This window comes from Trichinella spiralis, assembly GCF_000181795.1.
Source record: "Trichinella spiralis strain ISS 195 chromosome Unknown Scfld9, whole genome shotgun sequence".
NCBI classification, from domain to species: Eukaryota; Metazoa; Nematoda; class Enoplea; order Trichinellida; family Trichinellidae; genus Trichinella; species Trichinella spiralis.
The window spans coordinates 6,840,503-6,859,042 of NW_003526948.1; the positions used below are offsets into that span (position 1 = coordinate 6,840,503).

General features: G+C 32.7%; 5 protein-coding genes across 5 annotated transcripts; 3 read left to right on the forward strand and 2 right to left on the reverse strand.

Moving 5' to 3' along the window:
* Positions 1-1,450: 1,450 nt before the first annotated feature.
* Tsp_10272 (hypothetical protein) lies at positions 1,451-2,834 on the forward strand. Its single transcript, XM_003372465.1, is given in 4 exon segments — positions 1,451-1,469; positions 1,499-2,295; positions 2,311-2,709; positions 2,733-2,834. The coding sequence occupies 4 exon segments, from the start codon at positions 1,451-1,453 to the stop codon at positions 2,832-2,834; spliced, it is 1,317 nt and encodes a 438-aa protein (XP_003372513.1).
* A 128-nt stretch (positions 2,835-2,962) lies between these two features.
* Tsp_10273 (hypothetical protein) lies at positions 2,963-3,373 on the forward strand. Its single transcript, XM_003372466.1, has 3 exons — positions 2,963-2,993; positions 3,057-3,133; positions 3,164-3,373. Exons 1-3 carry the CDS (start codon positions 2,963-2,965, stop codon positions 3,371-3,373), a joined length of 318 nt encoding a protein of 105 aa, XP_003372514.1.
* A 4,403-nt stretch (positions 3,374-7,776) lies between these two features.
* Positions 7,777-8,582, reverse strand: Tsp_10274 (conserved hypothetical protein). The gene is made up of 3 exons (XM_003372467.1): positions 8,389-8,582; positions 8,200-8,329; positions 7,777-7,872 (listed from the first exon to the last, which is right to left on the reverse strand). The coding sequence occupies exons 1-3, from the start codon at positions 8,580-8,582 to the stop codon at positions 7,777-7,779; spliced, it is 420 nt and encodes a 139-aa protein (XP_003372515.1).
* An 844-nt stretch (positions 8,583-9,426) lies between these two features.
* On the forward strand, positions 9,427-11,306 carry Tsp_10275 (hypothetical protein). Its single transcript, XM_003372468.1, is given in 9 exon segments — positions 9,427-9,536; positions 9,575-9,658; positions 9,707-9,799; positions 9,848-9,946; positions 10,119-10,220; positions 10,440-10,559; positions 10,617-10,789; positions 10,803-10,870; positions 11,232-11,306. The coding sequence occupies 9 exon segments, from the start codon at positions 9,427-9,429 to the stop codon at positions 11,304-11,306; spliced, it is 924 nt and encodes a 307-aa protein (XP_003372516.1).
* A 3,449-nt stretch (positions 11,307-14,755) lies between these two features.
* On the reverse strand, positions 14,756-16,518 carry Tsp_10276 (conserved hypothetical protein). The gene is made up of 5 exons (XM_003372469.1): positions 16,368-16,518; positions 15,686-15,709; positions 15,313-15,420; positions 15,044-15,255; positions 14,756-14,881 (listed from the first exon to the last, which is right to left on the reverse strand). Exons 1-5 carry the CDS (start codon positions 16,516-16,518, stop codon positions 14,756-14,758), a joined length of 621 nt encoding a protein of 206 aa, XP_003372517.1.
* Positions 16,519-18,540: the final 2,022 nt, after the last annotated feature.

The window sequence follows — 18,540 nt, forward strand, 5'->3', positions numbered from 1 at the left end:
TATCCCACTCTTTATTTTTGCTGTATAAAAGTAATTTCACAATTTTGCGTTGTATTCATTTCAGTATTTTGAAATAACAAACTGGAAACATTTCATTATTTATTATCGTCTAATTTTTCCATGCACGCATCTATTAGTAATGTTTTACATTATTATAATAATGATTTCTTCTTTTTTTCTAATTTCAGACCACGCAAACGTAGAATAGAATACTCTCGCTGAAAATTATTTATTCGCTTTAAATATGCATTTGTTCATTTATTTATTGTTTTTCAATGTTTTAAATTTCCTCTCAGTACTTTCAATTTATCCAAGCGTGCATTGTAAAATGGCACGGGATTTTTCAAGTTTGCATTTACTGAAAAAAAAATCAAAAATAAGAAAAAATAAGCATTTTTCCCAGCCTTATCATTTCACGTTAAATTTTGCACCGCCTATTTGCCTGTTTTTTTATATGTTGAATCAAATTTCCAAAACGGACGAACATATGAAAGTTTATAATAATATATATTTTGTGTTGCATATATTACATGTATATTTTTGTTCACATAACAGACATTTTATTATTCTAGTAGAAAGTTATTAAAAAAACCAATAACAACAAATCATATAATGAATGAACGATGGCTTGATATTTCGTGTTTTTTTTACAATTTAGTGAGGTAAGTTTGACTTTTTTTACATAATGTGTAATAGGTTCTGTCCAGTACTGTGGATGACAGATGGCGAGCGTGATTTGGTGTTTTCTTCAATTGTACCATCTTCCGTACCAAGAAAACAGCTCATCATCTGTCGTCATATTTTGGGTGTGGCTAAGTTTTGCATAAGTTAACACAAAAAGCAGCGAACGACGTTAATGTTATGCAAATGAGCATTGCTATTTTTTTGGAATTTCAAAAAATCAAAAAATTTACTCGAAATTATGTATGATTATTATTTTCTTTTCTTTTCTTTTTTTTGTTATTTTCCTGTAAAATTTCCATACCGAAATCCGAAGCATTATTTTGAAACAGAGTCGACAAACAAATATGTCGTATATGATTATTGTTCACGTGTGTCGTTGGATCAGTTTGAAGTGAAAAACTTTTTTTTCTTTACAAAAAAAAGCATACAAATGTTCAGTATAAGCTAAACTTACTGTTCGCGTTCGGATCTTGTGGTTTTGGGTTCGCTTTATTGAATTTGTGAATATTATAATGTCTTTTTCTTCTTCTTCTGCTTCTTCAATGGTTTTTTTTCTTCTTTCAAGAAATAGATAAATAATAGCAATAAGGACAGCGGATGTGGTGAAATGGACGACAGCAAGTAGCGAGAGTGGGGCGTGGATATAATAACACGAGAGGCAGGGACAGGCAGACATAGAAATGGGCAGGGGCGCGACTAAAGGAAGAGGAAGAAGAAGAAGAAGATAAGCGAATCCGAATCAATCTACTTGTCAGAAGGGGATATCATGCACTGGACCGGCAGAGGTTTGATCATTTTGGTTGGACTGGTGTAGTCGGACGTCGTCTTGTTGGCGTTGGGTTGGGCGAGGCGGCCAAGAATGGCGGTGGGCTTTTGCTTCTTGCTAGCCGACGGTCCGTCGACCGTTGGCGGGCAGTTGTTGGTAGGTTCGACCAGCGGGGGCAGGTTGAGTATTTGGAAAAATTGCTCAATTCTGGCGGTCATTTCGGGCGTAACTTGACTGAACGCGCACTGCTTGAGCATGGCCTGGCTGAAGATGGTGTTGTCCTGGGAGTCGGATTGGGCGCATTGGAGTGCCGCCGGCAGGCATTGGTCGGCCGGCGCTCCGCACATGCGCAACACTTCGACGCAGAACGATTGGAGATTGTCGAATACTTGGTCGTAGAGAAACGACGGGAATGGAAATTGTTCGGCCTGGCGAAGGTAGCGGACCATGTTGTCGGCGAATATGACGCAGCACGTTTCGAACATGGTCGGCTTGAGGATCTCGTTGGCCCGTCGGGCGATGGTCGGCTCGCGGTGAAAGCCGATGTAGCGTTCACCTTGTTCCCAACGCTTGCAGTAGAATGTCAACTGGATGAGCCGGAAAAAGAGGGTGGGGGCGAAAGCCCGCTCGTGGGCCAGTATCGTCTTCAACGGACGCCGGTGGACGAAATAGCAGTGGGCCGATTGGAGGGCACCGTGGATGTCGGCGGCGATGTTGGTGACGAAGAAGATCGGCTTGACCACGTAGCGTTGTTTGTTGTCGTTGGCGGTCGGCTTGAGCATGACGTACAACGAACAGCGGACCAGTCGGGCAAATCGACCCGCCCTCACCTGCTGTTTCAAACAGTATAGCGACATCAGCACCGGCGGTTCGCTGAGAACCAAACTGCCCGGATCGGCGTGGTCGACAATTTTCGCCACCAGAGTGGAACCGCAGCGACCGCTGTTGAAAAAGAACGTAACCCGGTGGTTACGTTCGGCCGGATCGCCGATTTGTTCGGCAATTTTGTAAAACGATTCCAACGGCATCCAGATGAGACGCAGAGCTTCGTGGCCGACCGTATTCCACTGGAACGTCGCCCGATTGGCGGTGAACCGTTCCACCGAGTCGGGCATTTCGAGAAACAACGCCCCGTCGGTGTCGACGTCGACCAGGATGACGTTGTCTCGCAGCACGGTATCGGGATGTTCGAAACCGTGGTGCGTGGTGATGAATTGACTGGCCCGGACTTTGTCTGTCGGTATAGCGCGGCAGTAGAGGTGTATTTTGCATACATGGGCAGAGGTTGAGAATCGTTCGCCGCGTTTCACAGCCTGCAAGTGTTCGTGCAAGCCGAGCGCACGTAGCCGTATCGTGTCCACTTGTAGCCAAAGCCAGCGGATGATCAAGAACAAAAAGAATACCGGAATTTGACTCCAGTGGATGTAATATATCCAACAAGCGTAAAGACGTGGCTTCAGGACTTGTCTGTAAAATTTGCCGATCATCTCATCCATTTATGTATATGTATATATGTATATATTGTTACAACGTTCGCTTGGGCGTTGGTACAAGCGCGTCACTGTGTGTATAATAATAATAATAATAATAATAATAATAATAATAGGAATATTTCGTCAACAGTGGTCGGTTGGAATTGGTGAACAATTTCAATTGCAGGCTGTGTGCAACGATGGCAGGCCGGTGAATTGTGAAGAATTGTTTCATCACTAGCCCAAAGGGCAGAGAACGTCGACGGTGTTGGTGTTCCAGTTGCCAGGCTGCTTGCGCCACCGTTTTGCCGGTCAACTTGTGTACGCTGACACTAAATTAGGCTTGTTCATTGGCCGACTTTTCTGTATTCTTTTTCTCATTCTTATTCTTATTATTCTTATTCAGTTCAATTTTCTCCATGGATATCTGGAATCTGTGTACATGTCTTGAATTTAAAAGTACAATCGACAATTAGTACTCGGAACAATTAATTTTATACACCGACAATTTCGATAATATTTTCCTCCCCCTTCCCTTTCTCTCTCTCTCTCTGCCTGTTCTTATTCTTTTTTTCCCATTTTTCTTTTTTCTCCTCTTATTAGTATCCCGTCAAATTAATATACTGTATCATATTGAATAATAATCGAATCATTGACATCATATTAAACACAAACAAATATACATGCCGCATATTGTTGAAACAATAAAAATACAATTCAGTGTTATATTATTAACAAAGTTGGTGGTGCTGTATTAATCAACTAACTCACTTTTCAACGAGATCATCAACGTCAACCGGTGTTCTAGTGGCTAATACTAGTGGCAGTAGTTTTCATACTGTCTGCAACAGTTCATTCATTCACCATTCCGACACAGACCAACAGCGATATTGGTTCTGAAACAAAAAACAACTAGCTGACAAAAATTATCCCTCAATTCCAATATTCAACTGTACATATGCACACGCACATATTTCATTGCACATAGGTAGGTGGTACAAGTATATGTATTTTTTTTTCTGCACGATTCACATTGTGTATAATTATTTGTTCGCAGTTGATGTTTGAAATTTTATTCTCATTAAAAATCAGAACAAATTAACCCAATTTATTACAGCAAATTGTTACTGTTATTCATCAACATCATCACCACCACTGATCGGCAGTGCTATTTGATAATTTTTAACTATTCTCAACAATCACTGATAAAATTGATCTACCAGAAAAAGGCACGCCTACATTATTGACACACACACACACACATTGCACGGATTGAATGAATATTTTCTCTTTTCATTGATTGTTAAAATTTAATCAACAATTGTCATCAAAATATGAACAAGCTAACAATTTTCAATTGATAGAAAGAAAAAATAATAAAATATTATTAAATTGAAAGTTTTATTTTAAAATTAAAAAAAACAATATTATTTATTGTTCATCAATGTTGTTATACTAAAGTAAAAGTGAAAAAGAAAATTCATAAATTGACGTATCTGTAGGTGAATTGGTGTTCGTGAAATGCGTATGCAAATTTCATTCCAATTGATTGGTGTGATATGATCAATTAGTATGAATTATTGAAACGATCGAAAAAATATGCATCAAAATATGAATAAACAAACATTGTAAAAATGGGGGGAAGTAGTTCATGATGAAAAATCACGTGCAGAAAACGAATCACTTTGATCTATCTGCCATACGCCACGTTGGAAAATCGTGATTTATGGCCATTTGCGAATTTGCCCACTTCACACGATTGTTATCAAATCGGTTATCAATTTCTGCAATTTGAACGCGAAATACGTCCACGAATGCAACAGCTCATATCCAGCTTCCTCTAATAATTGCACGGTTGAAATTGAAGTTGTCAAAACTGGCTTCTTCCACTGATTTGAAATGAAACTATTCATAACAGTATGCTTCATTTGTCTGACAAATGTTGTTCTTACAATTATTATTCCCACTCTGCTTTATTATGAATAGAATTTAATTCAAAAAAAAACAAAAATTACAAATTTAATTTCTTTTACTTTATTTTGCTAATAACAATTACCGTAATCAGTTTTTGAAAATGTTTTTTTTCCATTTTAATTTATTGTTGCAATTGAAAAAATAGGGAAAAGCTAAAAAAGTATCACTTTAGCTTGATGAAATTTGACGTCATTTGCGTGGTTTGATCAATTCCCCCGAGCTAAAAATGATCGTCGACTAACATTATTGTCTGTTTCCAAAAGGAAAAATATTCCATTTTAGTTGTTCAACAAAATTCACAATATTTCATATTAATAATAACTAACTGTTCACTGATGTCCATAGAATTGATGTACAACAGTCGAATAATTCTACAGGAAATGGCCAAACTACTTTCGCGGTTTAACCATTAGAATAGTTGTCCTTGGTAGGCAGTGTTCAATTTGAACCCGTTATTGTTCAATAAATAATACAGTGTATGAAAATCAGCATACTACCACCGTGACCTATTATCAATTAACAGTCAGTGTACTCTGTTAATTGTTTGAAAATGCATTTGATAAGATACAATCTATATTGTGAAATTTGAAAATACACACACACACACACACACATATATATATATAATTGATGAACTTATAAAAGAATTTCATCATTGAACAATGATTTCAACCGTACAATAGGATTACTGTAGTATTTTGTATAATTGGAGTGTGTGACGTTTCGCGGGTGAATTCTTCAAACATCCAACTACTTGAAGTGTTTTTTTTCTTCCATTCTCTTTCACGCCAATTTAGAAGAAGAAGAAGAAGAAGAAAGATTCTTATAAATTATCATTTCCAGATTCTCAACCTCGTTTTTCAAAAGTGAAGTAAAAATTGTACAATTGCACGCAGTTCGCAAGTAAAATGGGAAATTTTTTTTTCTAATTGATACAAACCAGTCAATCATTCGACGAATTCTTTTTCATAATTGTAAAATTTCATTTATCGTTATGAATAATATTAAATCTGCACAACGTGAAACAATTGAAAACCAGTACAACAACACAACGTTACGCATCAATAATCCGACCAATTGATTTCCACATCAAAATGCAATTTTCAAGCGAAAAACAACTTTTAACAATTATTTTCAAAGAATACAATGACAATACAAAAATATCGATATTATCAACAAAAAAAAACCATACATGATCAAAAATAAATAAATAAACTGATCTTACTTTGAAAATTTTGGTTTTTTTGGTGCAAAAATTTTAACAATTTATGTTTTACACTTTTTGTGAACAAATTTTTTATTTTGAATTCTTGTCGAAATGAAACAAATTTCTTTCCTGTTTTCACCACTCCAATTTTGAAACATACTGTGCAAAATAAATAAACATCAAATGTTTTTTTATTTTCGTACGGTTTTGCGTACTGTAATGCTGATTATTTAAATGGAAAAAAAATTCGACACTCTTCCGTTGTTCCATTGCACCCTGTCGGTGCAGTTCCAATATTTTATTCTAGTTGACACGACTTAATTATTTTATTTATCTGTTTATTTATTCAGCTGTTGTATTTTATGATATTGATTTTATGAATAGATATCAACGAACAAAAGAGTGGATTTTTTTTCAAAGTTTTGAATCGCTTTTAAATGGGGAGACAATTTTCAACCCATCAAAATGGAAATTGGGCAACCTGATTCTGTTTGATCGCCCACCCAACAAATTCGGCCATGTACGAAGTCAGTTGGCTGCTTTTTCTTCAGCCTATTTGTGTCATTGTTAGCCTACATTGCGGTTACAGACAAATGCATGGCTTGGATGTTGTCGAAATTTGCAAGAAAAAAATAACATTTGCGAGAAAATTTGGAAAAAAGCTCCACACCTATTCATTGTAATACAGTTACAGTTGGGGAAATGTGAACTTTCAAAAATACAATTACACTAACCTTTGCAACTGTTTTGCAGTCTGTTCTCTGAACTTTATACTTTATCGAACGTTTATTACAAAAAATACGATCATCATTTGCATTGTTGTTAAACATTTCAGTAAATAAAAACATGTTGGATAGTAAATTTTCTTCCAAGCGTTGATCAAAACGATGAGCATTAATCACTTGGAACATTTTCACGGTGTTCACATTCGATAAAAATTAGAGCAAATATTAATCAATTTTATTACACTTATCAAAAAATGGATCAGCAATTTACAAAACTGTTTAACATGAAAACATGAAATTATAGAAATTTTCTTTCCCACTGCGTATATAAATTAAATTTCTAGACGACAATTCACCACTTTGCTGCAAATCAAAATGCATAATTTTCAAAATTGTACTTGATTGTCACAAACGATAATTAAAATTAACATTTAATATTAAAAAAATTCAACATTATGCAAGTTGTGAATTATTTACTGACACTATTTGCAGAAAGCGCATCGCGCAATTGCGAGTGTGTTGTGCAAGAAATTATTCACTTCGTATTACGATAAAATTCTAAAACTGAATTTTACAATCCTCACATTTTATTAGTTTTTTTTAAATTTATTTACTCACTAGCCGGTTCAGAAGCATCACGACAAGTTCATTCTCTCTAATTGTAATTTATTATTGAAAAGTAATGCTTTTGCAAAACTCTACAAAACTGAAAAATTTCCAACACAAAATATTCTCGCTTCAGAAACTTTATGAATAATATAAAAATTACACTTGTAATTTATCAGTAAGAGTAAAATGATAAACTTTAAAAAATCAAACTGTACGTACACATCTCACACATTAGAATAATTTTGCTAAATGCTATTTAATGTAACTAAATATGAAAAATGCAGCACAAGCTTATATAAAATGTGCTTTCTAAAAAAATGAAACGTTTGGATAATTTAATCAGTACATTCGAGGTGGCATAGAATCATCGTCAGGAATGCCCAACTCTTCATCAGTCAGCGATTCCAAATACGGCAATGGCCATTCTGGTTCACCCTGCAACAGCACCAAAAAATTATCATTATTCGTCAACGAAACACAAATGTGAAACTTATGCAAACAACAGTCAGTCGTCAATCTGGAATCAGTTTATCATTATCGCGAAAAATCATGCTTTTCTTTAAATTTCATTTATACAAAATTGGACTGTTCGTTAATTAAACAAAATTCTGTGCAATTCTTAAAATTCAGCATTAACAAAAATGATGGCACTTTTCAGTCTACAAACTGCATGTATGGATAAATATTCTTCATGAAATAAATAAAATATAAACAATGAAACGCTCATCTGAAAGATAAATTGTATGAACAGAGAAAACTTACAAGAACTTCCATGTAATCATAGAATAAACGGTAGAACATATAGCCCCAAAAAAAGCCAGATATCAGGTACTTTGTCATTAATTTGTCATACGGATGAGTCTTACCATCAAACGTTCCTCGATACAGATAACTACAAAATTAGCAGTTAAAACTGAAATTACATCATTCACAAGTTATGTTTAATATTACTCTGTACCAAAACCGGAATGTACTTCGTTGCTCATTTTGAAAAACTGCGGATGTTCACGAGGACCCTGATTTACCATTCCTTTGAACGATGGAACTGTCCAGTGATCTTTATCAGAATAAAAGCGTTTAAGCATGCAGTTTAAAACGCCAACATATCGCTTCGTTATTTTTGATGAATTCGTCAACAATTCCATTGCATAGATGAATAAAATATGCAAATAAGAATTTTTCTGTACTTAATAAATCATCAAGATCGACTTTTCAAAGCGAAAAGTTTTTAGCTCATATTTGAAATAATCAATTATATTTTCTTTTTTTTTATAAATTTATTTGAAATTAAATGCTACAAAAATAATAAAATAATTGAAATTTAAACGAACGTTGAATATCATAACTAAAGGAATGTTGTTCTTAATTTAAATAAAATTGTTTAAAATAAAATTTATAAAAATTTTTACAACATTTTTTTGATATGCAAATGGAATATAATGCTTCACAACAATCTTCAATTTATGCCAAACTGAACAAGCGTCAACGTTTAGGAAATCAGAATAAACTTTCAAAATATTTTATACAATTATTTTTTCATTATTTTAATTAAATTATTATTTATTTTTTTATTTGGAAAATTTATTTATTTTATACTAAATGGAGCAAATTATTACAAATGATCTTGCATTCTATGTTTATTACGGTAAACTGATTAGAACTCTAATTTGTTATAGAAGGTAGGCAAGCAGTGGAGTTCAAGATTAATTGACGAGTTATTCATATTAATTGTTTTATTTTATTTAAAAGTTTTAATGTAAAAAGTTATATGAAGCCGTTTTGTGAATCCATTACAATGGATAACATTATACATTGTAATGGAATTTTATTTGTTATGTTTGCAAGCTTTGTTTTAATACTGAATTGTGTTTTCAAAAATTTCAATCTTTTTCAGTATTATGTAAACATGAATTTCTTGTTCCGTTAAGTTTATAATGTTCGTTATTTGACGATTATAGGCATAAAATTGCTGTTTTCATATACTCCGAAATGCATCCATCGGTAAACTTTGCATCTACAAAGGATGATCCAGCTATATTTGCCAACACTGAAGAAGAATTACTTCCGTACATATTATTTTGTGTTGTCGATGTATTTATGTTTGTTTCTGAAGATGACTAATTGTGTATTCATACAGAGGTGGTTTGTTGGAGGACGATTTTGATGAAATTCTCATCGAATCCATTGCTGTTGCTGAACACAATCAACCTTCTGTGGAAAAGTATGAATTATTGCTTGAATTGCGCAATCATATTTTTTTATTATGCAGAAATGGTTTTCTGGAGGATAAAGAAGTTGCTGCAGTGACCAAAAATTTACAGTCAGTTAATCTGGCTGAGCAGAGTGAACCTTTTATGGAAAAGTAGGTCATAATTGCTTGAATTGTGCAATCATATTTGTTTTCCTACAGAAATCGTTTGCTCGAAAATGAATTGGACAAAGAAGTTGCTGCAGTTACCAAAAATGCACAAGCTATTGCTAATGAAAAGTATCAGTTATTCTTGGAATTGTAAAATCATATATACTTTATATACCATTTTTTCAATGAATGAATGATTTTGTCATTAATCTATTTAAGACAGTGTATTTTTTTACGAGCTTTTCAGTTATCAAATTTCAAGCTCCAGATTAAGTTGTATGATTTTTCATGGTAATATTTTTGTGACAGTATCTTCTTCTAGTGGCGTGGCTAATGTTGCTTTGAATGGAGTGATGACAGCTTCTGCGGTTGGTCAAGTTTCGTCCAGACATTTGGGTCAGGTACAACATTATAAAAAAATCAGGTAATTATATTTTTTAAAAATTATTTTATACTGGCTTATTATTTATAATGTTAGAAACAAACGTTTTAAAGAAAATGTGATAAATTTCAGATTTTGTAAATACATTTTTGTGGCATGAAAATTTTTATTTTAAACGTTTATTTATGTAAATATTTGTTGACCCTCAAGTTGTCGAAGCATTTGATGAGTAGGATTGAAAATTTTCGTTACTTTTTACAGGCGTCCACCAGCTTTGTTTGCCAAAGAAACGGATGAAAATATTCTAGCACGACGCACGAAAGATATACAGAAGGGTTACAATTGTGAAGCTTACAAGCATTATCTGAACGCTGTTCCCAAGTATTTTTTTTGTTAGATTGGAAATTTCGAAATTGAATTTCAAGTAATACCATTTAGGGATGCAAGAATCAAAGGGGTTCATCCAGTAACACCAACTAAGGAATTGAAATTCAGTCGACGGTCGTGGGATGCTCAAGTCAGATTGTGGAGAAGGAATATTCACAGTGCTGTTCGTAATTTGGGACTGGAATGTACGGTAGAAGAATATGCTGTATTGTATTTTGCTTATTGTTTGAATTGTAGACCATGAAGTTATCGATGAGCAGCCTAATTTTGATGAGGAGAAAAGTTCGGATTTCTACGGAGGAAAAGTAGATAATTTTTCTTTTTTTGTAATTTCTCGTTAGAAAATTTTGATATATATATTTTTTTTTTGGTATTAGTTGACTTGCAAGGGGAATAATTGATAACAGGATGCGTTTTGATGTTCAAGTTTTTGAAATGTTTGCACCAAACAGCGACGTCGCCATCGTTTGCTCCCGGCCATAACTATTATTAGACATTCGGCTCGAATTGTCATACTGTCGTTCGTCAGTTGCCGAATTGGTTGTCTGATGTTGGTATCCATTGAAAATTTTCCAATTTACAGCAAGCAGCAACTTTGAGATATCCATGTTTATAATGAATTGTTTGTTTGTTTATTTATTTTTTCTTTAAAATTTTTTCCTTTAGCCGGAGCTGAGCATTGTTGGCGATTCATTTGTAAATTTTGCGTCTGATGATTTTGCTGTTTTAATTGAAACTTGAACATTATTTTCGAAAATATTGCGAGTGCGAAGTTGAATTTATAAATTAAACGTGTAGTGTAGTATGTTTTGTTTTGTATTTTGAAAATATTTGAAAATCACCAGCGGTACGAAAAAATTTTTAAGTGAAAATGAAGTTGATTATTATTATTATTTTGGGCTGTTGTAATGTTGGACCGAACAGGAGAAAAACCGGTTTGAATTTGAAAATTGATCTTTGAACAAGAAAACAAATTATCCAACGAAATAACGGTACGATGATGATTTGATTTAATTCAAATTTAAAAAATAAATAACAACGATGAAAAGAAAGAAACAGTGGGATGAATTTAATTTTTCGACGATAATTTTGCCACGTGACGAATGAATATTCAGTTATTTTTTTTCCTTAATCAAATTTTTGCAGTGGAATATATGTTGCGCAGAATTTGTCGACTTGATGGTTGTTTGAAAGTTCATTCCGCACGCAATTCAGCCGGGAACGTCGCTTATAGAACGCGAGCAATGGAAAATTTTGACAATTCGAAGAAAAAAGAACTCTTCACTCCAACAAATCACTCGCCTCCGGTTGACAATTGCAAAAATAGAAATTTACTATCAACTGTCACATTGACCACGCGATTTTTCAAATTAAAGTTTCAGCAGTGTTTCAAAAGAAAAAAAAATTTTTTTCTCAACTTACTGTACTTGGAAAAGATTATTGCAGTTGAAATAAGTTTAAATTGTTCGCAGTGATTATTTTAATTTTATTTGCATTTTGTTTTTAAGAGGACAATGATTCACCATGGACGATGAGAGAAACGAATATCGACCATTATCTGTGTCTCTGTATGGGTGTTGTTATTTTTGAAAATTGATCAAAGCTTTCAATGAGCACTGACAATATGAAATAAATAAACCATTTCAATAAGCGACAGTTTTACGAATAAAAATTAAAAAAAGTAACAAGATAAATTTGTTTATATGTGTAAAAGGTTAAGTTACAGTAATTTGTGATTTTCAATCAGGCAATGTGGAAGTAAGTTTTCAATAATTCTATTTCTTGTCAAAGAGTTCTCGGGCAAGTTAATTAGCATACTGATTTAGTTGGTACAGTTAATTTGTCATTTGACGCGAATTTCTTTATTGACAATTGACGACGATATGAAGAAGAATAATTAAAATTTTCTATATGCCATTTTGTTGCATTGGTCAATTGCTTTTGTCCATCATGCGGCGCGCGATCAACCTACGCGATATGAGCAAAATATAAGGCAATTAAAAATTTTTCATAATAACAAGCAAAACTGACAATTATCACTTTACTGCTAAAACTTCAAAGGCTAGAAAAACTCATGCTACGTTTAGAAGCGGCAACGTACTTTTGCATTGTTTTCGTCATTGTTGCGGTCACCCAGCAGAGTCATGTGAAATCTATTTTAAATAAGGTAAATTTAAAAAAAGAAAAATATCTACATTCACACATGTAACTTTTTTAGAAAATTAATTTATGAAATTCAGTAATTTATCGTCAAAAATTAATAATTGCTCTCGAATGGATCAATTCTATTATTATTTCATGATAATTTGATAAATTTATTCAACATTTTTAGTGCAACTGAACTCTACTATCATAGTATTTGTTCATTCTAGTATATTTGTCAGTGATAAAAAGAAAACACGCATTTTTCTACTTGGGATTAATCCAAATTGCTTGGAATATTCACCATTTGCATATACAATTAATTTGCAAGCATTTTCAATAGTTTGAACATATAGTACTTTGAAATTCAACTTGCTTTCCATGTACTACTCGATGTTCATGTACTAATGTCCATGTAGTTGCTTTTTGTACACGAAACACCAATCCCTAGATTTATATACACGCCCAATTGTTGCTTGATAAATGTTTCTTGGATTTGTCATTCAATCCCACTTTGCTTATGAATAGTAACAGTTGCAGAATGGACCATAAAAATTTCAGTATACATTTACCATGAAAAATGAACGAACGTAATAAAAGTGTTGAAATTTCTTTTCCAAACATTATTCATTTTAAGCCAAACTGTAAAATTCTCATTTTCCATCAAAAGTAATACTACTTTTGTTATTGTTCAATTATTCTCTTTATTTTAATATTCCAAGCAGTTGCTCAGTTTAATTAAAACTGCTGTACAACAATTCAGCATTGAACCGGATAAGTTTACTTAATCCGTGTGAATTTTTAAAATTATATCTTCAATTGAATGGAATAATGATCAATTAATGTCTATCAATGAATTAAACAGTGCAGTAATACAATAGGATTTTCAAGTTACAATGTGATTTGCTGATAAGCACAATGTAGTTTGTTCATCTTTCGTATCTGTAAAATCATGTTAGACGCGTATTTTTTACATTACAGTTTAAAAGTATAATATTTTTTTCAATGCTTACATTTCATAATGTGAAATGATTACGCATGCGAAACATATCACATGAACATTCAAAGCACCATATATTTGAATATTTAAAACAACTTTTTCTTTCAGTTTGTTTTCACGAACAGGCTATTCTCATCATCATTTATTGTTCTTGTTATTATAGTGTGCAAAATTGTTTGGAAAGCATATTTAATAATTATACATTTAGCGTTTTTTGTTGAAAAATGTCATCAACCAACTCTGGAAGGAACCTAAAAGATACGTTATGTTTGACACAGGTGGCGCTGCTAATCAAAAGGGAATGGCTGAAGAGAAAAGAGAAACTGTTTGGTGGCGAGATTGTCAACACAGTCCGGTGACATGCTTGATTCGTCGAAGACGATTAAAATCTCTCTCAACGTGGCCTGATCGATTCAATTAATATCAACGCTGATTAAAGTAATTTAAATGAATTGAAAAAATATAACATTTTTTCATACGCGTAGTAAAAACAGATATTTTCATAAGTGATCGAAAATAACAATCCTACTATTTGTATCCAACAAATTTTTAACATTTCACCTGTTCGATCATTTCAGCACATTAATCATGAATTCACAATCAATCTCATTAAATGATTAAATAAAATGTTGAATATAATTTTATAATTCATAAACATATAATCAATCATAGAATTTAAATTTCCACCAAGAAAAACGAGAAGAATATAAATGAAAAATTTTCAATTTCTGATCAATTAACTGGCACCTAATTTATTATGATTAAAAACCAGTTACAGTCTAACACAATTACAGTCTCCAAACTGTTTTTTGAAAATTATGACAAATAATACAGATAAACAAGAGTAAATATTTTTCCCAAAAAATACGTACAAAAATGCAACAAAACCGTTCAGCTGACCTGGACTTCTCATACATGTTTACTGGTGCTTCTCTTTTTTGTATTTTATTCCTTTAAACACAATGTATATAATTTGCAATTTCAATAAAAATAATTTAATATAAATTTATAAATTGCTAATCTACTGCTGATCAGCTATGCACCGGGATCACCGAATTTTGGGCAATGCTATTATTAATGAATCTTTTACTTGTTTTGTGCTCAATGCTCTCTCCGTTAACTTGTGTGGATTACGAAGACAAATAATTTCCCACCCAGTAATCTTGTGCACATTCTAATTGCAGATGAAAGAAAGTAAAATACAAACTTGATGATAAATCAGATCATCCAATGAAAAAAATATGATTACAATTCCATTCTATATAAGCAAATAAACTACTTCAAACATACGAAAATGTTTACTACAAATGATAAAATACATAGCTTAATTAAAAACATCCTGTTTTCCTCGGTCAAGATAATACCTTTGAACAAATGAAGATCGAAATCGAAAAAAATTCCTTTTCCTTTTGAATCGACGATCTTTCTTTTTCAACTGTCTCCAGTACTCGTAATCTTCAGGAGATAAAGAATGCGGTGAATCTTTCGCCAAAAGTTCCTCCAACCAGCTCGGATACTCAGAGTAATCTTTCAAAACTATATCTTGACCTAACCAATAATCATCACATAAAATAAAAACATATATAAATAATCAATATAATTAACCTTGAATAAAGTAATTAATACAACAATGCTTTTGCAATTTCTCTGTATTGAAATCAAAATATGCAGCTTTGTCACCTTTGAGTGGTAATTTATTATTTTTTCCATAAACTAAAAGCAAAGTGATGTAATTCTTTTAATAAAACAAGATTTTCATACCTAAAGTACGATAACACATCGAAATTGGAAAAAAATCAACAATAACGGAAAGGACACTTCTTGCTGGAAGCAACATAATCCTAAAACTACGTCAAACTACTTTGCATCGCATAATTAGGCAAAAACCAAATCAGAACAAAGTATAAATAATAAAAACAAAATAAAACGTCAACAAATCAGCATTCAGCTGTATTACAGTCATAAGTTTTTCAAAAACCAGAAGCAAATTCGTAATACACGTCTAAATTTGAATACGTAAAACATTAACGTTCATTAAAATATTTTACATTCGATAATAATAAGCAAATTATGAGCTAATTTTAATCTCAAAACTGGCAAGAAAACAATGCACAGAGCACATAACAGCAAAAGCATCCCACATCCATGCATGAATACGGAATAATTGTAAGTTTATTACATTATAAATTGCTTTAATTAGATAACACAAAAAACAATACTATCGGATTAAAGAAACAATGCCGCAGAAAAATATTATTCAGATACTAATGCAAAACAATTAATTACATTGCGAAATCAAATGCAATACAGTAAAACACAACTCAAGTTCAAATTAAAATAAAATAGACAGCTGCTCTAATATGCAATATTGAAAAATAGAGTTACTGACAATTCAACAGAATTATTAATAAAAAATGGAGTTTCAAGCCGTCTTTTGCTCAGGAATTTCTGCTTGCCTTCTTCATTACTAGAACCTGTTGTCTAGTCTATTTTGTAATACATTGCTATGCATAATTATAATTGTAATGCTAATTATTCAGTTTTCTTGGATTAATTTTTATCGATATGTTTATTACAATGAAAAATTCATAATTCAAAAGCATTACTATGCATACAATGATATTCGAAACCATCATATTCATATATTGTTATTCAAAAACATTGCGATGCAGGTGCGACAGATTTAAAATCAATAAGTATCAGCAAACAGAATATGGTTTTCGATTTCTTCGGCATCAACAACATGCATATAATATCACACTGGTAAATCACGCGCGATGATGCCGAAGTACGTACTCTATATAATGGCATTGCTAAAATTGCGTGTATGATCATTATACTGATCATCATGTTGCTACACTATTCGTACAAAAATACAGTACCCATTAACACTGCGAGTATTCACAACCGCAGTGATAGTCGTATTTTACATAAATCATCATGCCTATTTTGGTATACTTATTAAATCCTGCCACACATTTAAATTGGGAAGTTTAGGAAAGATATACATAATCACATTAGTAGGATAGTTTAATGCTTCTTATACCAATCACATACATTACTATACTTTAATTATTTGTTTCCTGGTAATATCACCCCTAACCGCATTTTGACAAATTTATGAAGCATTACTATCATTCAACCCCACCCAATTAACGTTTGTTTCTTCAGCATCCCACTCTTCCGCTGAGAAACAGCAAAACATGTAAGTATCATAATAAAGCAACCAAAATCACAAACCATCTTTATAAAATGGTTCCGTGATACATCACTTGGTGGTGGTAAGACACCACGATACGGAAATGCCATCAACTTTCTATCAGGATCATTTCAGCGTAACTACATGTTGGGTTTTGATAATTTTTTTCATTTTAACACATTCATGCAGCTTCATGCCCAGGAATTTTTGCTTTTCTTCAATACTAGAATCTGTTGTCTAGTTTATTTTGTAATTCATTGCTATGCATAATTATATTTTAAATGCTAATTATTCAGTTTTCTTGGATTAATTTTTATTCATACTTTTATTTAAAATCCTTTTATTTTCATGAAGAAAATTCATAATTCAAAAACAAAGCATACAATGATATTTGAAATCATCATTATTCATATAATGTTATTCAAAAGCATTGCGATGCATGTGCGACAGATTTAAAATAAACAAGTGTCAGCAAACATACGGTTTTCAATTTCTTCGGCATCACCAATATACATATAATATCACACTGGTAAATCATGCGCGATGATGCCGGAGCAGGTACTCGATATAATAGCATTGCGAAAATTGCGTGTACAATCATGATGCTACAGTTTTCTTACAAAAATACAATCGGCATTAACATTGGGAGTAATCACAACCGCACTGATAAAACTATATTTCACATTAACCATCATTACCTATTGTGACATGTTTATTAAATCATAACACGCATTTACACTTCAAAGCTTAATTAGCTATGCATTATTGCACTGGTCGAATAATGTAAACGCACCATATACTGATTATATGCGAATACTACGACGGTTTAATCATTGTTCAACAAGTTTCATAAAACAATAGTAATTGCTTCAACCGAAAACATGGGAATCCCTGTGTATGGTGTTTTTTACTGGTCTAGGACCATGTCCCCTGCTAATACGAAAAGGCTTTTCGTATGGCCAAAGGGGGAGAGCAGGAGCGTGGTATTCACCCAATGTGAAAAACACCAACAGCTCTTCAAAAGCAGGATGTAGTGCAATACACTTTTATAATCACTAACCACCTTAATAATATGGTTTTGTGATAATTACATCCTGGTGGTTGTCAGAAACCACAACCAGCACACCCATCAACTTTTGATTACACATCTTTCATCGTATCTAAATGTTGGGTTTTGATCATTTTTCTTTCATTCCAACACAATCCAGCTGTCTCCTGCGCAGGAATTTTTGCTTGGCTTCTTCACTACTGGAACCTGTTGTCTAGTCTATTTTGTAATTCATCGCTATGCATAATTATATTTTTAATGCTAATTATTCAGTTTTCTTGGGTTAATTTTTATCGATATGTTTAATTCAATGAAAAATTCATAATTGAAAAACATTACTATGCATACAATGATATTCGAAACCATCATTACTCATATGATGTTATTCAAAAACATTACGATGCATATGCGACAGATTTAAAATCAACAAGTATCAGCAAAAAGAATATGGTTTTCGATTTCTTCGGCATCAACAATATGCATATAATATCACACTGGTAAATCATGCGCGATGATGCCGGAGCAGGTACTCGATATAATAGCATTGCGAAAATTGCGTGTACAATCATGATGCTACAGTATTCGT